This window comes from Martes martes (assembly GCF_963455335.1).
Source record: "Martes martes genome assembly, chromosome: 2".
Lineage (NCBI taxonomy): Eukaryota > Metazoa > Chordata > Mammalia > Carnivora > Mustelidae > Martes > Martes martes.
The window spans coordinates 33,764,408-33,788,652 of record NC_137889.1 but is presented as its reverse complement, the minus strand read 5'-3'; the positions used below and the strand labels follow the sequence as shown (position 1 = coordinate 33,788,652).

At 54.4% G+C, this 24,245-nt stretch overlaps 2 protein-coding genes across 2 annotated transcripts in view; one reads left to right on the top strand and one right to left on the bottom strand.

Moving 5' to 3' along the window:
• The first annotated feature begins 7,609 nt into the window (after nucleotides 1-7,609).
• BRF2 (BRF2 general transcription factor IIIB subunit) lies at nucleotides 7,610-13,106 on the top strand. The gene is made up of 4 exons (XM_080796471.1): nucleotides 7,610-7,894; nucleotides 8,603-8,662; nucleotides 9,123-9,444; nucleotides 10,267-13,106. The coding sequence occupies exons 1-4, from the start codon at nucleotides 7,741-7,743 to the stop codon at nucleotides 10,994-10,996; spliced, it is 1,266 nt and encodes a 421-aa protein (XP_080652597.1). The 5' UTR covers nucleotides 7,610-7,740; the 3' UTR covers nucleotides 10,997-13,106.
• Nucleotides 13,107-13,135: 29 nt separating this feature from the next.
• The window catches only part of ADGRA2 (adhesion G protein-coupled receptor A2), a 33,159-nt gene continuing 22,049 nt past the window's right edge, over nucleotides 13,136-24,245 (bottom strand). The window contains exons 3-19 of the mRNA XM_080796470.1: nucleotides 23,451-23,522; nucleotides 23,099-23,170; nucleotides 22,845-22,916; nucleotides 22,395-22,558; nucleotides 21,739-21,952; nucleotides 20,997-21,161; nucleotides 20,240-20,438; nucleotides 19,600-19,749; nucleotides 19,314-19,475; nucleotides 18,263-18,487; nucleotides 17,862-18,078; nucleotides 17,087-17,295; nucleotides 16,228-16,355; nucleotides 15,837-15,960; nucleotides 15,228-15,373; nucleotides 14,644-14,733; nucleotides 13,136-14,416 (exon numbers count right to left, since the gene is read on the bottom strand). Coding sequence (XP_080652596.1) covers nucleotides 13,153-14,416; nucleotides 14,644-14,733; nucleotides 15,228-15,373; nucleotides 15,837-15,960; nucleotides 16,228-16,355; nucleotides 17,087-17,295; nucleotides 17,862-18,078; nucleotides 18,263-18,487; nucleotides 19,314-19,475; nucleotides 19,600-19,749; nucleotides 20,240-20,438; nucleotides 20,997-21,161; nucleotides 21,739-21,952; nucleotides 22,395-22,558; nucleotides 22,845-22,916; nucleotides 23,099-23,170; nucleotides 23,451-23,522 — 3,673 coding nt within the window. The 3' untranslated portion in view covers nucleotides 13,136-13,152. The remainder of the gene's footprint in view (nucleotides 14,417-14,643; nucleotides 14,734-15,227; nucleotides 15,374-15,836; nucleotides 15,961-16,227; nucleotides 16,356-17,086; nucleotides 17,296-17,861; nucleotides 18,079-18,262; nucleotides 18,488-19,313; nucleotides 19,476-19,599; nucleotides 19,750-20,239; nucleotides 20,439-20,996; nucleotides 21,162-21,738; nucleotides 21,953-22,394; nucleotides 22,559-22,844; nucleotides 22,917-23,098; nucleotides 23,171-23,450; nucleotides 23,523-24,245) is intronic.

Sequence of the window (24,245 nt, the reverse complement as noted above, 5' to 3'; positions counted from 1 at the left end):
TGATTTAAATTCAGATTGGCTTCAGACTGCCCCAGATCTCGGAGCCAAATCCCTGGTTCAGTCAACTTAGTTTATTCATTTCGGAGCAGAGGGTATTAGAGAAGCACAGAGAATCTTCTCCTGAGCTCAGCTCTCTGGGAACTCTGAGTCTTTCCTGATGGGGTGAGAGGTCCTCCTGCCTCCCAGCCATAGTCCATGCTCCAAGGTCCCCAGTGTCTTGAAAGGGAGGAGATGCTTTTTCTTGCCCAGTGATTAAAATCACACTGTAGAGGGACAGAGGCAGGCAGTGCTTGTGAAGCCCCCCGGGTGGGATGGGGGAGCTCCGGCGAGGTCTCCCTGGTTACCCTCACTGGTCAAAGGTAGGGCGACCATGTAAAGTGGTGTGAGAGCAGCTTCTCTTAAAACACAGCCCTCCAGATTCAGTTTAAGAAAAAGGGAAAAAAAAAAAAAGCCCTCTGGAAGGAGTCTTGGGGAAGGAAAGTTTCATTATGCAAATGACCCTGACTTTTCCCTCAGAGATCACCCACCCTTGTCTGGTCCCCGCTGGTGCCCCCAGACCCAACCCTCAGGGGCAGCCCAAGGAGGAACACGACGCCTCCTTTCTTTGAAGTCCCCTTTGGCCAGCTGCTAATAACAAAAAGTTAGAAAACAAAACAAAACAGGAAAATAAAGAGAATGATTATAGGGTATATGAACAGCATAGAGAGTGAACTTTCCCAAGTCTAGGATCCTGAGCTGCAGGAAGTCAAGCCACCGGACCTTGGGAGCTTGGAGGGTGTCTGCCAGGTGGATTCAGGTTCTTATCTTGGCTTCTCAGTTGGTGTCAAGGGTCACCTCCTGTCCCCCTTCCACTCCCTTGTCCACCCACTTGGTCTGTAGATTTTTCAAAGCAATGTCATACATGCTTATTCTCAGAATAAAAAAGAAACCCTAAATTCCCCTGCTGCTATGGGGAGGTAACTAAACATTGTCATTTTGATGCTTTGCCAGGCATTTTTCCCCCCTCATGCAAATAGATACTCAATTTTTTTAAAGAAATTTAATTTGGATTTTTGAAAATAGAGGTGTAGTTGACCTATATTATTATATTGGTCTCAGGTGTACAACATAGTGATTTGACATTTACATGCCTTAGCCAAGTGATCACCACGGGTCGGTCTGGCGGCCACCTGTCCCCATATTCAATGTACTCCCTCCCCCTCCCCCGTGTCTTATGTATTTGGATACACTTTCAAATGAAGATGGGAACAGGCGGTACACAGGACGGATTGCTCTGAACATTTCTGCATGCCTTTGGATACTGTTCTGCAACAAGGACAGAGTGATTCTGGGGGAGAATGTTCCCCAGGCAACTACCACTCCCCCTCAATCTGCACAATCCAGGTTACTTCTGGCCACCACCACCCCCGCCTCCCGCCACTTCCCAGGGAAAACAACCACTAACAGGGTGTGGTTAGGACTCTTCAGCTGTGGCCCAAACATCAGCAGTGCAGGCTCCCTTACCCCCAGAGCCCCGTCTGTAAGCAGATGGACCCTGTTCCCTCATCTTCTCTTAAAGGGTCATGTTGGGGACTCTGCAATCTTGCCCTCCTGGGAAGGCAGGAACTTTCACTCCGCATTTAAAATTGGGCACCTTGAGCTCTGTGGGGCCAGCAAACTCCAAAGCCCCAGACACTCCAGAGGGAGAGTGTCCTCAGCCTCTCACTGTTTGACTATTTTACACAGAAAACTGTCTCAGCGCCCTGGAAATAGGCCCTGGTGCCACTGATAAGCGCCCCCCACCCCCACGCCCCCGCCAGAGGTGAGAGAAAGCCACTCCTGTCTTTGCACAGCCCTGACTGCAAAAGGAAGTCTCATTTACTGCATTGTTACCATTCCCTGAGCACTGCCATGTCCTATTTCTAATTCTTGTCAAGGGAGACAGTATCTCCATTATGCAGATGAGGAAACTGAGTCCTAGGCGTCAGAATTTTAGCTCCCCTCAGGTCACACAGTGAATACTTCAGAACGGATTTGAACTCTTCATCTGTCTGACCTGGAGTTGGAGAACGGAGGTCAGGAAGTATGGCCTGCCTCCTGGCTTTGTAGGGCCCTCGAGGCAAGAATGATTTTTACTTTTTTTTTTTTTTTTAAACATCAAATGAATGAGTCTTGGGATCTAATGTATGGAATGATGACCATCTGTCAACACCACCACACTGAATACTGGAAATTTTACATTTTTTAAAAAAGATTTTATTTTTTTGACAGAGACAGCGAGAGAGGGAACACAAGCAGGGGAAGAGGGAGAGGGAGAAGCAGGCTTCCCGCTGAACAGGGAGCCTAGGACCCTGAGATCATGACCTGAGCCAAAGGCAGACACTTAACAACTGAGCCACCCAGGCACCCCTGGAATTTTTACATTTTTAACAAAAAAATCAAAATAACATGATATGTGAAAATGACCTGAAATTCCAATGTCAGTGTCCACAAAGTTTTACTGGAATACAGCCGTACTCATTCATTTACATCATGGCCTATGGCTGTTCCCACATTATAAAAGCAGACTTAAGTACTTGTAACAGAGACCTTATCATCTGCCAAACCTAAATATTCGCTGTTGGGCCCTTTACAGAAACAGTTTGCTCACCCCTAGTCCAGGATCACTTTGGGAGTCAAGGAGATAATGTTCTGATTCTCTTGGAATCCTAGAGGTTTGGAGTAGGCAGTGTGACTCAATTTCCCCTCAAGACAAGGCCAGCTTAGCCACAGCCTCCCCGAGGAGGGAAGTTCCAGGGAAGTAAGCTGACTGGCATTCATGCTTTCAGTCTGGGCAGTGAGTGGGGGCCTGTGATCACCTTCTTAGAGTTTCCAGATGCCTTTGTTCCTAGGAGCTCAAGAAATTGAACACATGAATCCTCAGCCCGGGAAAGGCAAAGGGGGTAGTGGGGATGCAATAAACAACGCAAATGGGGAAAGCGGGTAGGAGCAAGGGAAGTTGGCTGGTGCCGGGACTCAGGTCTCTGTGTCATGGCAATCTCACCATGAGTGGTGGAGAAGGAGGAGTATGCACCGAAGAGCTTAGGTGATGGGAAGGAGATCCTGTCAGAAGGACGGCACCGCCTGAGCCGGGCGGCTTAGTGTGACAAAGAGAGAGTGTCCTTGCACTCAGAAACTGGTTTAGAGTGACAATGTTTCAGTCAACTGAGCTGGGAGGAGCCTGGGGGTGAGGCTAGATTAAAGACCAGAGGTGGCCCAACTCTCTCCAGTTACTTATTTTAAATTAGAATCATCTTACCTGTGAGAAATTTAGTCTATTTGTTGCTCCTGACGACAGGCCCCCTGGGGACAGATATCCCCAGGAGTTGACTAGCTCTTTGCTGAGTGCCAGCCCTCCCTGTAGGAGGGGCTTCCTGGACGCGGGGGGGGGGGGGGGGGAGGAGTCAAGAGAGTCACAGCATTCCCACAAAGACTCGCAAGCAAAGGGAGAGCTAGACAGACAAACAACTAGCTAGAATACACACATCTGACTGAGGGAGGACTGGTGAGAGCTTCCTTCCATCCCACACTGTCAGTGTCTTCCTTGTCCCTCAGAAAACCCTCCTTCCTCTACCTTTCTAGAAAGAACTGTGGCCTTAAGGTCAGTATTTCACATCTGGACCATGGCTGGGGCAGCCTTTGCAACAGCCTCCCCTCCCCAGGAGCCTTCTACTCAAATCCCCCATATTCTGGACACTCAGCATTCCAAAAGCCTGCGTGCCAGCCACCAAGTGGGCACTGAAGATACAGAGACAACAAACATGATTCCAGTTCCACAAGCTGTGGGGTGTAGCATGGGGGAGAGGGGTTTGAGGAGCATTTGGTAAACAGATCATCACTATCACTGAACAATGGAAACTCTTAGAAGAGTCTGTAGCGGCAGGAAGGGCACCAAGGATGTGTCTGTCCTGATTTCCAGGGGAAGGCAAATCCATTTCCTAAATTTCTTCCTAAGAAAGTAGAGAACCCCAGACTCACAAGTCTTTATTATTTTTTTTAAATTTAAGTACAATCTACCCCCCCCCCAACATGGGGCCCCAACTCAAAACCCAAAATCAAGAGTCATATACTCTACGGACTGAACCAGCCAGGTGACTGAGCCAGCCAGTTTCCCCCTCGATTTACAAGTCTTAATAGAGTGCGCCATCTTCTGGCCTGAGTTCTGCCTACCTCCCAGGCTGTTTGCATCTGACCGCCAGGCTCGCTTAGGATATCACACACCTGTGACTGGAAAAGAGAATCACTCTTTAGAGTGATCACTCCCTTAGAGGTGCTGGATGGAGGGTCATAAAACCGATCTTCCACTTTAAAATGAGTAATGTTGGAGAAAGCAGAACTCTAAGGCTTCTATCAAGGGTAGAGGATTCTAATTAAATCCCACTTTTTTTTTTTTTTTAAACGGAGTTAGGGTCAAGATCGGCACAAAAATAGGGATGAGAGTCTGATGCTGTTCTGTATGATAATGTGAAGAAGCACTCCGAATGCAATTACTTTGCTTTTGGAGACATATTTCTCCACCCTAACCAGGATGTCGATGGTGTTGTCAAAAACTAACGGATGTCTTTGATGGGTGTGTATGTGCATACACAAGCATGCAAGTGTGTCTCAATGTTTATTTGCTGGACACCAGAAGTAAATCCTTATCACATCCCTCACTCTAGTGGGCGAGTCTAGAAGAAAGGGGACTTGGAATGCCAGTGCCCACCCAAAGCTATTGTGCTGATCCCCCTTGTGGTGTGAGGTTAGAGTGAGGAATTTAGATGTAAGGGTATGGACTGTTGGGGCTTACTGTGGCCCTTGGTTTTGGGGAGGGGATGAAGAATGCTCCAGCATGATCAAGTCCTGTGGTAGTACGTTGGACTTCTCTAGGAAGGAGAAGAGGTTTTATGTCCTGAGAAAGTATTCTCTTGGGGATGAGGTGGCGTCTTCAGGTCTGGATATTAAGGAAAAACTGGAAAAGAAGGGGCTGGCAGGCTTTGAAGGTACTTTGGTTGGTTGGTTGGTTGGTTTTTGCTTGTTTTCTCTTTTAATGCTTTCCTCTTGAGCTGTAAGGAGAGTCTTACGAAATTTCCCATTTTACAAAAATATTTTTCATTTCTATTATGATCACCTTAAGTTCCTCAACCCTTCAGCAAGGTGCATTAACAATCTCGTGATACTGGTGTGGAAAATGAGAAAATGGAAATCTCGCTGCTGTGACCTGTGTTCACAGGTCAACTAACAGCATCCTGCCGGCCCACTGAGGTTGGAGATGTAGGAAATTCTGTTGAGCAGTAGCAAAGCAGGGGAAGTTTGTGGAATAGCTATGAGCAGAGGGGAGGAACTGTGAGCCAGGGGCTCACAGGAATGAATGGACATTCCTTGTAAGGCACAGCATCTCCTTCCCAATTCATACTAAAGATAAGTGACATCTGAAGCAGAGAAAGTTGATGCTTCGATTATAGATAAAATGCAATCTTTGTGTCAGAAATGCCCTTGTTCCCCACCACAGTGAGAATGAGAGTCTGATGCTGTTCTGTATGATATGATATGACTATGGTCCAGGGAACTCAGTCCTGCTAGGCATACAGGGAATCCTGTGTACCTGACTACGGATTATAGCTCTTTCAAAAGAACCTACAGCTTTGTCTGATCAGATCCCTTTCTTTTTGAGGCTCAAATCCTCTGAGGACTCTCTGGGTACATGGTCATTGTGTCCCCTGTCTCGTCAGACTAACAAGCTCCATTTTTTATTTTGAAAAATTTTCAGCTCTAGAATGCACAGTTTATTAGTCTTCGAAGGAAGACAGTGGTAACCTGTATTCCTCAAGGGAGTATCCCAATTTATTAAGGTCTGACAAAACATCCTTATTCCTGGGGCGCCTGGGTGGCTCAGTGGGTTAAAGCCTCTGCCTTTGGCTCAGGTCATGATCCCAGGGTCCTGGGATTGAGCCCCGCATCCAGCTCTCTGCTCAGCGGGGAGCCTGCTTCCCTCTCTCTCTCTGCCTGCTTGTGATCTCTGTCTGTCAAATAAATAAATAAAATCTTTTTAAAAATCTCTATTAAAAAAAGAACATCCTTATTCCTCAATTCATTCTGCATAGAGCTGTCCAATCACTTTCTGTGCCGGTCTTACCTTTCCATACTCAACCCCCAGTATAAGTTGAAATAGAGCCCACAGCAGTTCCTAAAATCTGCTAATGCCAGGATCCTACCTGAAATTCCCAGCTGTCAGCCTGAGAAATTCTCCACACACACTTAGGCACTTGCTGTGCGGACTCCCCTCTGCTTCCTTGGAGTCATAAGGGACAGACTTCTGGTGGTACCTGTCATTTGACTCAATGTTCTTGTTTTCCAGACATAGCTGATTCTAAGACTTTCAAGCATTAAAATCCTTATTCTTTACGAGTGCAATTAGGATTAATTAGAAATACTCTGTTTTGGTGACTTCTTTTATTTATTTATTTATTTATTTTTAAAGATTTTATTTATTTATTTGATAGACAGAGATCACAAGTAGGCAGAGAAGCAGGCAAAGAGAGAGGGAGGAAGCAGGCTCCCTGCTGAGCAGAGAGCCCGATGCGGGGCTCGATCCCAGGACCCTGGGATCATGACCTGAGCCGAAGGCAGAGGCTTAACCCACTGAGCCACCCAGGCGCCCCGGTGACTTCTAATTTATAAATATAACAGACAGAATTTTAAATGTGTAAGCTTGGTTTCTGTGATAGCATCACTGGAGGCACAATTTTGCTCAAGATTCTTTGACCTATACTTGTACCAAGTTAGGAACTTTGGAGCCAGAATCTTGGAGTACCTTAAAGCTCAGGTTTTTGTTTTTGTTTTTAAAGATTATATTTATTTATTTAACACACAGAGAGAGATCACAAGCAGGCAGAGAGGCAGACAGAGAGAGGAGGAAGCAGGCTCCCCGCAGAGCAGAGAGCCCAATGCAGGGCTTGATTCCAGGACCCTGGGATCATGACCTGAGCCGAAAGCAGAGGCTTAACCCACTGAGCCACCCAGGCGCCCCAAAACTCAGGTTTTAAAAACATCTAAATCTGCCCGAAGCCTCCAGTTTGCCCAAAGCCTCACCACCCCCATATTCCTTCGCTCCCAACTCCCTTAGACATTCTTTACCTAGTCTCTGAAGCATTTGTGTTTGCCACTCTGTATTTTTCAATTCAACTCCCTCATTCTACAGTTGAGAAAGACAGACTGAAGGAGAGGAAAGAACTTGGCCGGGAAAGCCGCTCTGGAGAGTGGAACACAATTTCCTGTTCTCTCACTGCAGTATTCTTCCTTTTAGGCAAACTTTGTACTATGGCCAAAATCAACATTTGTTACTAAAAAGAAATGGAGAATTCTATGACTTCCCTAGCGTTTCAGAAAGGAGAGTTGTTGGGGAACGGGAACAGTTTCCTGTCTGTGGAGTGTGTCCACGTAGGTAGAAGTTTCACTCAAATTCAGCCTGCAAACTCACCGCAGATACTGGGGAACGCGAAGACGGAGTCCACAGCAGGAACCTCTGTTCCTAGCTCGCGTTTCTACCCGAGCCGGCAGAGAAACGGACCGGAGTTACGCGCAGCCGGCGGACAGAACCACCTACGCACACCGCGGTTGCTCTGGCCGGAAGAGAAGTGTGCAGCGCTTAGAAGGCTCCGGTCCTGGTTCTTGCTTCTCCGCTGTTGCTGTTGTGGACGTAGGAGTGGATACCCGAAAGCTTCCGCGGCTCTGGGGTGTGAGATGCCGGGCGGAGGCCGCTGCCCCGATTGCGGGTCCACTGAGCTCGTGGAAGACTCGCACTACTCGCAGAGCCAGCTGGTGTGCTCAGACTGTGGCTGCGTGGTCACCGAGGGGGTCCTTACTACCACCTTCAGCGACGAAGGCAACCTCCGAGGTATCTGTGCCGGCCTTTGCAGGGCCGCGGGTATAACCTGGGGTGGTGAGAGATTGACGTCGGAGTGCTCTGATTCCTCCCGCGCCCTCTCGTCCGGTGTTCGCTAAACTACGGGAGAAAGTAACCGAGGAAGCGGCAGGAGGTCAGGGACTGCCCTTCATCTGTTTTTCTAGCACCTAGTACGGTATCTGGCATCTGTCTGTCTGGAGAGAGAGAGAAGGTATAACAAACGTTGATCAAATGAATCAGAGAAATAGAGTTCCACTCAATTTACCTAATCTGGGTGTGATGGAAGGACTGTGGGTCAGTTCTTTACAGATACGGACAAATTATTACCTTCAAGTAGTCTTTAGCACTAATTGGCAAAAATACCGTTTTTTTTTTTCTTTGCGTTCTGAGTTCCTGGCCACTGCAGCCCTCAAAATCAGCAGTCAGGAAAATTACCTGGATTGGATATGCAGGAGGGAGGGCAAAAAACTTGGAACACTCGAAGCCACTGTAGTGCATTCTTAACCTTCTCAGCCTCTGTATTTTATACTGCTGTGGACATAAAAACCGGATAGACTTTTAGCATGCAAAAATGGGTACCTTCTGTGAGACAGGGAGCAGAGCCTAAGGATATGAATTCTCCCCGGTTTTGTGTGGTGCGAGGCCAGGGATCTGGTGAATAAAGGTTAAACAAGCTGTTTGTTGTCCATTATCTTACAGAAGTAACCTATTCCCGAAGCACAGGGGAAAATGAACAAGTTAGTCGCAGCCAACAACGAGGTGAGAATCAACCTTTTGTGATACCGTGACCTTAAAATTCTCCTGATGGTCCCGCCTATCCTCTTGCTTTTCCTGTGTTCGGCATTACTGTGTAAGGTAGAGTAGAAGAGATTGGTAATTAGAAATAAAGAATGGAGGTTGTTCTAAGAGAGTATATAGTTCTGATTCAGTATACAGTTTGGGTTTGTCAGGGCTGTGTTAGAGGTCGAGCCACGCATTCCAGATCATACTTTGGCCTCGCTCTGAATCAAGCCAGCCCTTGAAGAATGGTGGGTTGACATGTGACTTTTTCCACGAATTTCTTTGTGTCTTTAGAATGACCTCTCCAAGTGTCATCCTGGTCATTGTAGAAAGGTACAGTATTTGTGCGTCTGGTGTCGGAGACAAGTTTAGCAAAAATTGCTAGGAACTGCACAATAGCACCTTCAACCTCTTTGAGTCCTGCTGTTGGCTTTCTTAGGTCTCCGCCGCGTGAGAGACCTCTGCCGAGTTCTGCAGTTGCCATCGACATTTGAGGACACGGCAGTTGCCTACTACCAGCAGGCCTACCGGCACCCTGGCATCCGCGCCGCCAGGCTGCAAAAGAAGGAGGTGCTGGTTGGGTGCTGTGTCTTAATCACCTGCCGGCAGCATAACTGGCCCCTCACCATGGGAACCATCTGCGCCCTGTTGTATGCAGATCTGGATGTATTTTCTGGCACCTACATGCAGATAGTGAAGCTCCTGGGGCTGGATGTGCCGTCTCTGTGCTTGGCAGACCTGGTGAAGACTTACTGTAGCAGGTACCTACCCGCTGGGAAACCCTGGGATGGGATGGCTCCTTAGATCTGAGTCCTTTGACCTTTGGCTGTCTCTTTTTCACCAAAGCCCCTCTAAAGGGGTTCGCGAGGAAAACCTATTCTCCCTCCACTGTGCCTCGTACTAATAAGGTTAAGCCCATTTTACAGTTCTAAACTGCTGTCATTTCCAAATCCCTTTGCCCTTACTGCAGCCTAATGCTGTAGGCAAAGTAGGTGTCAGCCTTGGCCCGGGGCTGCTGAACTTTGTGCCTCTTGTGTTGTGTGTGGCCTGCCTGACTGTATGCCAGAGCCCTGCCTTGGCAGGATCATCTGTGAAGGCAGGTGAAAGGAAGTTAGTGATGGGGCAGGAGGCAGAAGCTGAGGCTTTTTTCCTGAGTAGCTGTGTTCTTTTCTTTTTTTCCGAAAAATAGGGGAGAAAGCAAAGGCTCTCAGTGACAAGTGGTGTTGGGTTTGCTGGGTTACTTCCTAGCTGGATGACTGGGCCCATTTTTTCTAACTATAAATGCACATCAGGGGATGTGGAGGAGATGAAAGGAGAATAATTGGAAAGCACTCAGAATACGGCTGACGGGGATGCTGACAAACGTGAGCCTCCTTGTGGGTTCTCCTGCCCTTCACTGTACAAGTAGGACGCTCCACCTGTCTTCTCGCTGCACCTGTAGACAGTTGCTGCCCAGCGAGCTTGAGTATTCCAAGAGGAGAGAATAGCTTGTCCATCACGAGTGGACTGCTTTTCCTCCCTTTGGCAGAGCAGACCCCTCCCCTGTAGACATGGAGATCAGACTCTTATTTTGGTTTTTTCAGCTTCAAACTGTTCCAAGCTTCCCCATCTGTGCCAGCCAAATACGTGGAAGACAAAGAGAAGATGCTCTCTCGAACACTGCAGTTGGTGGAGCTGGCAGATGAGACCTGGCTGGTGACCGGGCGGCATCCCTTGCCCATCATCACTGCAGCTACCTTCCTGGCTTGGCAGTCGCTGCAGCCTTCAGAGCGTCTGAGGTGTTCCCTTGCCCGGTTTTGTAAATTGGCGGACGTGGACCTGCCCTGTCCTGCTTCCTCCCGCCTGCAGGAGCTGCTTGCTGTGCTGCTGCGGATGGCCGAGCAGCTGGCCTGGCTGCAGGTGCTGAGGCTCGACAAACGGTCTGTGGTGAAGCACATCGGCGACCTCCTGCAGCACCGCCACACGTTGGTCCGCAAGGCCTTTCGAGATGGAACGGCAGAGCTGGAAGGCGGGGAGAAGGAGCTGCAGGGACAGGGCCTGGGGCCAGGGCAGGGAAAAGCAGAGGCAGCGAGTAGTTCCTTAGATCTGCCCGAGGGCAAGCGGCCAGCCGGTCCTGCCCTTCTCCTCCCACCTTGCATGTTGAAGCCCCCAAAGCGGATCTGTCCCCCACCCCCTATCTCCACAGTCACCGGTGATGAGGACATTTCTGATAGTGAAATAGAGCAGTATTTGCGTACCCCTCAGGAAATGAGGGACTTTCAAAAAGCTCAAGCTGCCAGACAGGCTGCCACGGGGGTTCCTAACCCTCCCTGATGTGCATCTGAGGGAGCGCTCCCACCACTCTGGCAGCAGCTTGACCACAGGCCTGTGCTACCTGGAGGAGTAAGTGTACGGGAGTCCTGAGGTGGCTGGTTTTTTCTTTTTTCTCTTATTTAAAGGAACTAAGGGACTCTGCAGTTAATTGGAACCTGGATCCTGCAGTAGAAGTTGGGAGCGATTCAGGGACAACTGGGTTGGGAGAGAATCCCATCCCTGAGAGGGATGGTCCCAAAGGGGAAGGCACACACATTCATGCTGTGAGGGATGGCTTTCCTCCTAGACGGGTTGGAGAATATCAGGTCTCCTCCTGCTTTGGATTGGCTGCACTGATGCTGCAGGCCTGATGGTCCCTCCCCGCTGGTGTGGCGCAGTTGGCATTTGGAATGGTATCAGCCCTCAGAGGACGGGAACTGGGCAACTCTTGGCTCTGTCCATCTACAGGCACGGGTGGGTTCTTTGTATGGGGTCATAAAATCCTCTACCTCATAACAAAAGGACCGTGGGTGGACTAAAGTTATATAGCTCAAAGGGCTTTGCAAAATTTTAATATATTAAAACAAGAGGCATCTGCTAGAAAACATTCTATTGTATAAAACCCGAGCTTTTCAAAACAGGTTTTCTTTGGCACTTTTCATCCCCTCCCTCCCTTTTCCCCAGCGTATTGCAAAAAGCTCTCCAGTGCTAAGGCATTGGCACGGTATGTAAACAGCAGCCAGCATATGTGGAAGAATAATACGAAGCTTTTTTTTTTTTTTGCTTTTTTTTTTTTTGGTCTAATATTGTCTGTGCAGCAAGCATAAATAACAGGATTCATCCCAAGGTGTGTGACTTTTCTCCCCTCCCTTTTGTCTTTTGCCTTGGTGATTAGACTATGGGGATGTGGACACCAAGAGGGGACCTGGACCAGGTCTGGTTTTCCTGTTCCTCTTCACCAGGCTCAGCTTTCCCTCCATGTTTCATTGGGTCCTGTAGTAAGGCTGGTGATTGCTTTTTAGGTCGGGGGAAATATGGGTGCTGGTGTTTAAAAAAGTAGTGAAGGCACAGGCCCCACGTGAGCTTCAGGGATCCTACCGGCTGCCCTGGGGGATTCAGCTTGGGCTTCTGTGAGGCAGGAAGGCGGTTCGATGCTTGGGAGGTTTCTCCCTAATATGGAGCTAGAGATCAAATTTTTGGAATGGTTCTTGCATATGGCCTCATGGAGGCAGGGAAATGCTCTTCCACAGTCCCTCGGTGTTGGCAGGCGGAGACTGAGGCTATGGGGCTTGCCATTGGGCAGTTAAGTGCTTCTTTAGCACCACCTGCGGCCTTGTGGTGCCTCTCTTCAGAGCACTGTTTACAGGGCCGGGTTTAGGCCAGGACTGCATGGGGCTCGAAATCTAAGCACTGCCCTCCAGTTGCCTCTGATCTCTCCTGGGTGTCTGGCGGAGTCAGCAGCTCAAGCACAGGGCCTCGGCTTTGTCCTAAAGCACCACCTCTTAAGCCCTGCCCTGTGCTGTGTGTACCACTCCTGTGTCCCCGATTGTGCACCCTTTCCCTAGAACGCCATCTCCAGGGCTGCCTTTCACACTGTTCCACCTTCTCTTGCATAGTTTATCTTAAAAGTAGCACCTATGCGCCCTGGCCTCCCGGCTCATCTGCTAGACTGGCCCCCTCCTTGCCCGGAAGCTGGATGGGGGAGAGGCCCTAGGACCTAGGCACAGATGGCTCACTGTAGAGGGCAGTGAGAAGAGAACATGGTTCTCGAGCTCCCATCTGTGTTTTCCTGATATGGACGGCCACCAGCAAGGCAGGGTGGATGAGATGTGGGGAATACCAAAGGAGCCCACCTGGGAGCTGTGCCTGTGCCCGCCTCCCAGGCCGACAGGACCTTCCCCCACTACCCTGGACAGCACAGTCTACTGCCCAAACTAGCCTGGGCTGGGAAGGTGTGTATCCTGCTGGCGGTCCTCAGATCATTGCTAGCCCAGAGGGACGGCCCTCTTGGCAGTGGCAGGCCTTTGGCCTGTCCTTTTCCCCAGCCTCCGGGACTAAAGCCAGTGTGGCCTGCGGCAGCCCTGGGCATCTCTCCCTCAAATCTGCTGACGTAACCGCTGGACGTCTTTGAGGGTCCCCAGAAGCCGGCGTGTTCCGCAGCATCGCCCACCCCCGCCCTAGACGGTGGTCTCGCTCTTCCAGAGACCTGTCTTCATGCAGGCGCTGCCGGCCGCGTCTGCGCCCGCCCCGCCGAGGTCGTCGTACTTGGCCCCCTTGGGCGCGCCGTTGAGGCTGGCGGCGTTGAGCGGGTACGAGCGCCGCTTGCCCTCCCGCTCCGTGCCGGCCCCGCCGCCCTTGAGGTTGTCGCGACTGGCGCTGCGGCGCTGGCCCGGGCGGACGGCCTCGGGAGGCGGCGCTGCGCTCGTGTCGCTGCCCTCCGACGGCGTGAGCATGGGCTCGCCCTCGAGCTGGAGGCCCGGGCTGTTGCGGCTGCTGCCCGGGTAGCTGTCAGACGGGCTGTTGTGCAGGCTGCCGCTCTCGCTGGACAGCAGCTCAGGCGCCCCGGCCGCCGCACCGCCGCGCAGCACCTTGAGCCGGTTCTTGGCGCCGGCCTCCCCCGCGCGGTGCCCCTTGGCCCGACTCTTGTGCGCTCGGCGCCCATGGTGCAAGTTGTTGGGGTGGCGGGGAGCAAGGCTGCCCCGGGAGCCCATGGGCTCCGGCTCCCCTTCCCCGCGGGCCACCACCCCCACCTCGCACACCTGACTCTGGGCTAGCTGCAGGTTGGTGAGCTTGCAGGGGCCCAGGGACGGCGCGTGGCCGCTGCTGCCACTCGGGGAGGACTTGAGGGAGGCGGGGCCCTCTCCGAATACGGGGGAACCGTCCTCTGGGGCGGTGGGCACGGCCCGGGGTGAGGCGCGGGAGGCGGAGGCCTGGGGGCAACAGGCACGCCAGGAGGCCCTAACGTCCCGGCGCCTGGCACAATGGTGGGTGAAGACGAAGAGTCCCAGGGCGGAGGCCGCTGCCCCATACAGGCAGCTGCACACCACCCGGGGCAGCCAGCGCTGGGACACGGCCAGAGCCCCACAGGCCCACATGGCCAGGTACAGGAAATGAGTGGTCACCAGCGCCCCCAGTTGGACGCCCGGAGAATAGAGGCCATCACCATCCTCGGGGGGCCCGGGTGTCACCACCCCAGCGCTCCCAGTAGCCAGAAGGGAACCTGAGTCATTTAGGAGGGGGCCGCTGCTCCTAAGCCTGGTGGAACCCCTCAGTTCCTCCCCTGTCTCCAGGGACACCCTGCTGGTGCCCCCCTTTGGGCTCTGTGCCAGAGGACCCCTTAAGCGCAGCCCAGCACACAGGAAATAGATCCAGGTGATCAGCAGAATCAAAGCCACCGGGATGTAGAAGGCTCCTAGGCTTGGACGCCACACCAGCCAGCAGCTGAGGGGAGACACAGGCAGTGGGTGAGGAGGGGCATGTCTGAGGTTGCTGGGTGGCTGGGGAAGATAGGACGTGGTGAGTGGCAAGGCAGAGACTGGCTTAGGCAACATGCATGGGTTTGGGATGGGTCACTGGCTGGGTGGGCCTGCAGGTGCCCCTGCCAGTGGAGTAAAGGGCATCTGGTGTTGGGGCGGGTGGGTTTGGGGCAGGCAGGCCATGGCGCTCACTAGGGGCTGTGGTCCCGGTAGTTGTGGATGTTGACCGCAGCTGTGATGCCACAGATAATGAGGGGGATGCCTCCGGCGATTAGATAGAACCTGGAGAGGAATGGGGTTTGGGGCTCAGAGATGGTGGGGAACCAAAGGAGCTGGAACCAGATGCTCAGAAACCTTGACTTGGGGTCTCTGTCCCGTCCTCTTTCCCCTTTAAATTCTCTCAGAATTTGTTGCAGGCTCTGTAGGTTCCCAGGGGACTTGACCATGACTGTTGCAAGGGACAGAGGCCAGAACTGCTCTCTCACCTGAAACAGTACAGAAGTCAGGGTGCCACTGTGGTTTGCAGGACCGCTACCCAGGGCCCAGGGCCCTGGCCTTGTTGTCACCCCTGAAAAGCTCTAAGGACACACCCGCTCCCCTGGCCTTAGGCAACCTGGCACCACCTAGGGCTTTGCCTCTTTTCTCTTTGGAGAGTTCTCACCCAGGACCTTGGACCCACCCTGCCTCCAGCCTGGGAAAACAGATGGTGCTGTCCTTCCCCTACCCTGGCCTCGGAGCCCTTCACCCTTGCAAAGCTGACCGCTGGAGGCAAGTACCGGAGCATGGGGCGGGGCGCAGGTGGAGCCAAGTCCCCTTCTTGTGGAGGGGGTGCTCTCCAGGTGAGCTCCTTGTGGAGGACACGGGCCTTCACGCCCATCCAGAGCAGTGTGGACAATGAAGAGTAGTGCAGAGTGATGCCCACCTGCAGGGTCAAGCCACAGAGGCTGGGGGACCAGGCTGCTACTGCTGAAGCCACCCCAGAGCCCCAGTCCCCAGGATTATTCTCCCACTCCTTCCACAGTCCCACCCCCAGCTCTACCCTGATCCTCTTCAAGGTTCTGCCCCTGCTGTCACCCTCTCTCCTTCCACCCCATGCTCCTCTTCCACTGGGGAGACTTTTCACAGCCCTGCTGGTGGTGTCTGCCTTGTTCCTGACCTTTCCTCCACTGCAGATCCCCACCCTCCACTTTGAAGACCCATCTCCTAGTTTCTCTACTTCTTACCACCCCTATGCCCATGGCTCCCACCCCCAGCAAGGCTGCACACAACAGTGGAGCTGGGGCCTATTAGCATGAGATCTCATTTTTTTCCCCTGCACCTCCCAACTCTGTGCCATCACTCATCTTGGAGCGCTCCCCACCCCCACCCTAGCCCCTTCTGCTTACTGCCTGGCAGACCATGTGGTAGTTGGTGAGTGTGATGCCTCCTGCAAAGACGGCGGAGGTCATGGCCATGTGGAAGCACAGGTTCAGCAGCATGTGCCAGCCCTTCCGGGACACATGGATGGAGCTGCCCCAGAAACAGTCTTTAATTAATGGGCCACCCACCCAAGGTCAGGCCCATGCGGTCTCAAGGCCATTGGGAGAGCAAAGGGGGAAGGCAGATATCTGTGTGCATGCACATTCGTGAATGTGATCAAGGCCCGAGGGCAGGGAGGGCTTAACCCTTCGAAAGAGCCTGCGAACATCATGGAGACCCACTTGGGAAAGGGACACTGGCCAGTACTCAGACCCACAGCCTCCCCTCCGCATCTTCCCTTCTTTCAGGAGCTCCCACCTGTGGTTGAGGATGTAGGTGATGATGGTGGAAAAGAGGCAGAGCAGAAGCAGGGCCGTGCAGGGGTACACGACGGGATGCAGCCCTGCCCCAGAGCCCCCCACCGCCCTGGGGAAGGCACTCAGCTCCTGGAAAGAGCAGGAAAGAGGAAGTATTAGGAAGCAAGGGGTAGGGGCCACCCAGTGGAGTCCTGGCCAGTCCCCCAGACCATTTTTCTTCAAGCTCAGTCAGCTTTGGCCCCTCTTCCATCCAGGTGGGTAAACACTAAGTGCTGAGACAGCACTCCTGGAAAGTCGGTCCCAGGTACTGTCAGTCATCTACCGCCAGCCAGTTCTGTCCTCGTCTCTTGCCCCTCTGGGGACTTCTCTCAGCCTAAAAACCAGAGATGATGAAAGAGGGGGAGGTTTCTGTCTATAATCCAGCTGCATGCCTGCTCAGGATCTGGGAAAGTGGGGTGCAAAATGTGGTGAGGGAGAGGGACCTGGAGAAGAGTGAGCGAGGAGGGTGACCAGAAAGGAGAAATGTTCCTAGATTTTTTTTTTCCCCTTTAACAATCTGGATCTGAGAGAGTACAGATGTGAAGACCAGGCTGGCGAGTTCCAGATCCATCTCTCGGGATGAATGGAGGCAGGACCTATCTCCTGAAAAATGAAAAGGTGTGGGGGAAGACCAGAGGGACATTTCCCCATGAATTCTATAGTCATGAGGCCTGATGAGGCTGTTCTGCTTTCTGTAGTTCTCTGGGGCCCCAGGTGATCAGAATACCCCCATCCTCACCCCTACCTCATCCTCCCCCTACAATTCCCCAGTCCCAGTCCTCTCGAGCTCCCCCTCCCCCCGCCCCGCCAATCCCACTCACCATGAGCACGGCCACATTGCCCAGGTGCTGGCAGTGCAGGGAGCTGACATTGGGCTGGCTGGAGCGGAGCTGGCAGCCCTCGGAGCTCCAACCCCCGGGGCCCCCAGGCCCATCCTGGCTCCACCAAGCTGCCACAGGCTCAGCCCCCTCAGCCCAATGCCGAAGCGAAATGGCCACTGGCTCGGTCAGGTTGCCCACACCGCAGCCACCTGCAGGGGAGAGGGAAGTCCACCCAGGTAGAACAAGGCCGTGAGGAGGTGAGGAGGCTCGTCCTACAGCAACAGCAAGACAGCAACAGCAGAGCGGCACGAAAGCCGTGGGCGGGGCAGGGTGTAGGCTGGGCTTGGGATGTAGTTAGATTCCAATCCCGCCCTGCCTTCCAGGTTGTCAGTTTCACCAGGGAGACCCAGGAATGAATCAAAAAGCACTGGGAGGTGACCCATTCTAAATGTCAAATGAGTGGTGGCTGGGGGCAGGGAGAGGAAGGTAGAAGGTAATACTGAGGGAGAGGGAAAGGTGAAGAGAGAACCCTTTTGGAATTCGACAAATCTGGGATATAAATTCCAATGTCTTCCAGAGTCTCTTCTCCAGCAATCCCTTCCTTGAGAGGATGTCTCTGACCCTATCCTCCTGGGAAATGATCAGGGGCCACTCTCCTCGTCCACCTCCCTCAGGGCCTTAGGGGACGCTGTGGGTGAAGGAAGGGCAGGTGGCAGGGGCCCCAGGCAGACACTTGGGAACACTCCATGCAGCACAGGGGAGTTCAGTCCCTTACTGGTTCCTGCAAAGATGACTGGGGTGGCCACACCACGCCTCTTGCCAGGCCCAGCGGCTCCAGGGCGGGAGGTGTTGCCGTGGCTGCGGAAGAGGCGGCCATTTCGGAAGACCAGCAGTTGCAGGGTGCAGTCTGGGGGGACAGGGGGAGCCAGGGCAGCCGGAAGGGACGAGAACAGACTGGGCGGCAGCTGGATGGAGGCCAGGGCCACGCTGTTCTGGGGGGACATCGGAGTTCCTCAGAGACATCGGGGAACCCCTAGGACTCTGAGGCCTTCCGGTCCTCTCCTCCCCCCTCCCCTGAACCCCTTTTCTGGATCTGCTTCCACTCACCCCCACCCACCCCCACCAGGCACCGGCATTGAAGGGCGACCACCCCCTCGGCCGTTCCCCAGTGCCCACCTTGATGTGGAAAGACGACAGAGAAATGCTGGGTCTCCCTGTGGTACAGCGGAAGCGGAGCTGCTGATCAGCCAGGGGCTCGGGCTCTGGTGAGGGGTTCTGGCCAGGGCCCCCGGGCCGCATGCCCGGCACCCCTGCCTCCCTTCTCTGGAAGGCTGTGCAGGTCAGCCCCACGTAGCCATGTGGCTTGATGAGGTAGGCCTCCAGTGCCACATTCCTTGAGTTCTAGGGACAGGGAGCTTGTCAGCCCCCCCACCCCCCCAGCTGAGATATGGCGGCTCTCTCTGGGCCTCCTGCCTGCCACTGCCCAGTCCCTCTCTGCAGATTCACTCAGGCTGGGCGCCCCCTACACCTTAGTCCTGACTGGCTTCTCAAGGCCTAGCAGTGTGACATGTGCTGTGGGGTCTCTCCAACCCCTGGCCATGGCACCCTCCTGAGACCCTTCCTACCCCCCCCACCTTGTACCTTGCTCGCCCCTTAGCAGGTACTAGTTCTGCCACCTTGGCCAAGCCGCAGAGCAGGGTCCTGTCCAACCTTACACCACCCAGGGTACCTAGCACAGGATCTTACATGCCCAAGATGCCCTGCGGCAATCGTTAATCAGTTCACAGCCCACCACAGGCAATGTCACCCTCTTCTTAGGGAGCAGGAGTCTCCGTGACTCCTCATTCCATCACAAGGCTGTGGCCCTACTTCCAAGCCTCCTCTTACTCATGCCTTGGGTTCCTTTCCCCCTTCCTCTCATTTATTTCCATTGGGCTAGCGTTACAGCTCCAGTTCCCCACCACGAAGTCTTGCATGATTCCTCCCTTTCATCGGCCCCCTCCCTCCCCTCTGCACTGCTGTGGACGACTCTGAATCGGATTCCACACACCGGTCCGGCTCGGAATTCTTGCCAGCTGGGCCCATGGCAGGTGCATACTTGGAGGACTTGCTGCCCAAAGACAGGAGCGTTCCCCTCCTGGCAGGTAAGGGCTGACCCCAATTGCCTCTAAGTTCCCTCCCAGGGCTAGGCTCCCCAAGGAGCTCCCTCCCAGCTGACCCACGTTACCACGGAGATGTGCTGGGCGTGGGGGCTCAGGGCAGCCCCCCCAATGCGCTCCAGGGCGCCCACGATGCCACTGCAGGCCTTGTCCTCGAGCTGGGCCAGCCACAGCAGGTGCTCGTCCACCAGCATCAGATTGCTGGCCATGTCCACCATCACCTCCACCAGCTGGCAGGGGGCAGAGAGTCACTGAGGGCAGGAGCCAGGTTTGGGGCCTGGAGGCTGGGGCACGAGAATCTTGAGCAAGTGGGGACTGGTTTCCAGGGACCCCAGGAGCCAGGTTGAATCTCACCTCTTTGATCTGGTCGACGTAACCCAGAAATTTCTGTATCATCTGAGCCACATAGACAACATCCATCATGTCAGAGAAGCTGGCTGCCTCGGCTGTGTACACTCGCAGCTGATGAGCCAGGGTCAGCGCATTGGAGGCATTGATAGGCATCTGGGAAGATTGAAGGAGGAAAGGAGATAGATGGTCCAGTTCTGCTCCTTCTCCCCCAGAACTGCCCCTAGAGGGCCCCCTTGTCTGTGCTGATGCTCAGGGCCACAGCGCCTGGGGAGAGGGATCTGGCCCACCAGCTGGGTCTAATCAAGACAGGAGGCACATGTAAGGAATGGACTCCTCAGGACTCAGGGCCGCCCACTTCTAACACCACCCGCCTAAGGATAATGGGACAGCCTCACGCTGTCCTTGTTTTCCCCCTTCAGGCCGCCCTGGCTGTGTTTGAGAATAAAGATGCTTGGGGTGACCCTGGAGGGACCTGAATGCCCTCGAAGGAGAAAAGCTAGCTGAGAAGAGCAAGAGCCCCTCACTGCTCATGCCCACAGCAAGGAGGAGCAGCAGAGCCCACAGCCACGAGGGGGCTCCCCTTCCCAGCCCTCAGAACCAGAGCTGACGGGTGTCCCCTGCCCCTCTCCTCTCCTGGCCTCACCAGCACGAAGGTGTAGAGCACCCGGGTGATGTCGTTGGTGTACAGACAGTGGGAGTAGTCCCCTGGCTCCCAGCGGCCAGCTCGGTCACACCGGCGGGAGGCTCGGGTGCCTGGGGCGCCCCCGCTCAGGGGCACCGAGGTGAAGGGGTACTGTAGACAGGACTGGTAGGCTGTGATGCCAGCCAGAGTTCGAGGCCACCTGGGGGCAGACGCGGGAGGTTGCTGATCCCCCAGGCTCCTCAGAGCAAGGCTCCCTCCTCTGCCCTTAGACCTGGGATGCTGAACCCCTTTAGGACCTGGGGGATGGATTCAGAGAGAGGGTTCGGACTGGCCTTGGAGGGGCTCCCGAGCTCCACCTTCTCTCTGAGTCCACGTTTGTTTAGACATGGAGCCCTGACTTCAAGCTCCTTACCCTTTCTGGGCCTGAGTGTTCTCAGCTGTCCATGGGGAGGATAGTACCTGCCCTTCCTCATGGAGACGCCCAGGGGTATGTTAAAATCTGATGTTCCTTGTGGGCGAATTTCATAAACTATTAATGCAAGGAAACAAGACAAAGAAACAAACAAAACCCACCCAAACTTTTTGTTCTGCACAGCACATGTCAGATGGGGGGTTATACAAAAAGATAAGGTCTCTGTGAAAACAACAGCGGGACAGTGGGGCTGGGGACTTAGAGCAGATGGGGAGCCCCGCCCCCCGCCCCGTGTTCTCCGACGACGCGCGGGGGGCGGGGCCGGGGCGGCAGAAGGCACCGCACCTGAAGTCCCCGCGGTTGTTGGCGACTCGCTCAGCAGGGCAGTAGGAGGCGGAGGTCTCCAGCACCACGATCTCCACCTTCTTGCTGGCGTTGCCCTGCGCCGTGGACACGGAGCACTCCCACTCCCCTGACGCCCACACGCCGATGTGAGACAGGGTCAGCTCGCTGCGGGCGGGCGGGCGGGCGGCGGTGGGCTGGCTGCGAGGCACTCTTGGTGGCCACGCCACCCTCCCTAAGCGCCCCGACCCCGTCCCCCCACCCCACCCCACCCCGCGGCCCCTGCCTGACGGTCTGCGGGGCAGGGGCTTCAGGGTTCCATCCTCTTTAACGGAGAGGGATGCAAGTACACACTCCCTCAATTCCGATCGGCCTTAGGGTACAGTCCTCCTGAGCTTCCATTTCCCCACCTTTCTCACGGAGCTACTAAGACCTCCCCTGCAAGTCTATCGGAGAGACTCGGTCCCACAGTAGAGCTGAGAGTCACTGCATACATTGTGGAAGCGCCAGAGAAACCTCAGGTATCATCCTTGTTTTTTTCCTATCAGGCGCTGAGTCTCTATCCCCTAGCCAGACCATTTACGACTCAGCCCAGGGTTTCCAGAAACACACCTGCGCACTCTCAGGTACATGAACATGCTCTACAGCCCATGTCGGAGCAGGGCTCCTTTGGGAAGCGGGCGATGGGCACAGTGGCCTCCCCCACCCCCTGCCTTGGGCTGGGAAGGGGCAGGAGGGCTGGTACCTGGTGATGAAGGTGCAGTCGTGGATGAGGCTCTCTGCCAGGAGGATGCCCGCCTGCTCGTCGCCCTCCAGGGGGGCCCGGTTGTGGTACCAGCGGATGCGAGTGTCATTGCCCAGGTAGCTGGCAGAGCACTGGAAGGGCAGCCGGTCACCCTGAAACACGACTTGGCGCAGGGATGGGATGAGGTGGTGTGTGTGCAGCTCCAGGGCCCCTTCTGTGGGAGGAGACATGGGCGTGCGGGGCCATCAGGCACCAGGGTGGGACAGGCCAGCCTGGGCAGGGCCAGGCCCCATCTGACAGGAGCTCCCCCTGAGCTGGGTAAGAAAGGGTGCAGGAGAAAGCCTCTGGAGGTGAGAGCACAAGAGAGGAACAGGTGGGCTTTGGGCAGATCAAAGTGCTCCTTTCCATGACACACTTGTCACCCCAAGAGGAGGACCAGATGAAAACATAAACAAAGCAGCTGCCCCCAAAGAAAGTCTAGGAGCACTGATGGCTGGAGAAGGAGCCCCAGGGGGATCTGAGGGAGAGGAGGCATGCCCTGGAGAAGGTGCCCACCACCCCATAACACTTAAGGCAGAGGGAGCCTGGAGCCAGCAGGGCCCTTCTGGAGCGCTTCTGCACCAAGGGGCAGGTGTGCAGGGGGAGGCTGTGCTCACCGCAGCGCAGCTGGGCCTCCTGGAGGCCCCCCAGGGCCTGGGCATGTAGGGCACTGGGGTAGGCACAGAGGGTGCGCTCGGAGAGCTGCAGGGAGCGATTCCGGGCCCAGGACAGCAGCCAGCGGAGGTGACAGTCACATGTCAGGTACTCAGTGCCAAGATCGCTGCAGAATGGGGGAGAGGAGCCACAAAGTAGAGCAAGGGAGTGTGGATTCTGGAGGGTTGGGGGGATGGAGCCCTGGGAGAGACTGAGGCTGGAAGGGGCACATTCGGTGTATGTGTGCACCACCAGCCTAGCCATAGTGGGAAGGCAAATATGGCGGTGCCAGCCATCATCCGTCCCACCTACTCATAAAGCCAGGCGCCGTCGTCATGATGCTTATGTGTGTCCTTCCTGGACAGAGAAAGGATGTAGGGCTCTGAGTCCTTGGGCTGGGAACAGATACTCACACCACCTTAAGGGCTGGCAGCTCATCAAAGACCCCAGGTTGCACACTGGAGAAGATGTTTCCAGATATGTTTCTGTAGGGGATATGGGACAGGGAGCCAGGATCTTAGGGTCTTCCTGGGCCAGAGGAGGGAGGAGTGAGTGAAGGGAATGCGGGGGGGGCCTATGAGGGTCTGGTGCTGCCTCCTTCCTCCCAACCCCTCCTTTGGGGTGAGCCGTCCCTCCCCCTCCTTCCCACTAATGGCCCCTAACTCACAGACGGAGAAGCCTGGGGAGGCCTTGGAAGGTCTCAGACGTGAGACAGCCAATCCGGTTGTTGGAGAGATCTCTAGGGGGACACACACGACGTCAGCAAGCTGGCCACACAGGAGCAAACGGACCCACTTGTGCAGGACACACGTGTGTGGCCAGGGCTTGTGTGGGGAGCAGGAAGAACAAGGAGATGGGCTTCAAGTGTCTCCCCCTTCTGCCCTCCCCCATACACTGTGTGGGGAGAGAGGTGCTGTGAGTGGGGAGACAAGAAGGAACAGTTGATCATGGGATCCAGGGGACCATCTCCAAGGATGGGGAGGGCTGGGAGGGCTTGGGGAGCCAGACATGCCACTCACAAACGCTTCAGCTCCCCCAGGCCCAGGAAGGCACCAGGCTGCACCGTGCTGATGACGTTGTTCCTCAGGTCCCTGTGGGAGGCAAGTGGGGGCCCTCACAGCTCTCCCGCTCTGGGGGCCTCACGCTCCACTGGGGCGGGGAAGCCTCATTTTTACCAGCAGTGTTGGCAACTGGTTTTTCTTCTAAATCTCCTCAGCCCTGGTGAGGAGGTTGGATGAAGGACCTGACCTCTCATATAGGTCTACTTGCCGCACCCCCTCCCCCCACTACCATCAAGGGGTGCTGGTCAAAAGATGTCAGGAAGAATAGAGAAGCCAAGAGATGGGATGAGGACCCCTGGGATGAGGAAGCAGAACATGGTGGAAACAAGGATTGGAGCCAGCACTGAACTAGGAGCCGGGAGGCCTTGGCCATGTTGCTCCAATCTGAGCCACCAAGGATCTCACAGGGGCTGCTATGAGAGCCATTTGAAAATGGGTGCTAGGGGCGCCTGGGTGGCTCAATGGGTTAAAGCCTCTGCCTTCAGCTCAGGTCATGATCCCAGGGTCCTGGGCTCTCTGCTCAGCGGGGAGCCTGCTTCCTTTCTACTCTCTGTCTGCCTCTCTGCCTACTTGTGATCTCTGTCTGTCAAATAAATAAATAAAATCTTTAAAAAAAAGAAAAAGAAAAAAAAAAGAAAATGGGTGCTAAAGTCTTTTTTTTTTTTTTTTTAAAGTCTTTTGTAAATTACTATACAAAGGTAAGACCTTCTGGAGTCCGGCATTGGGGGGTGGTATTTCCACGTGTTGATCTCT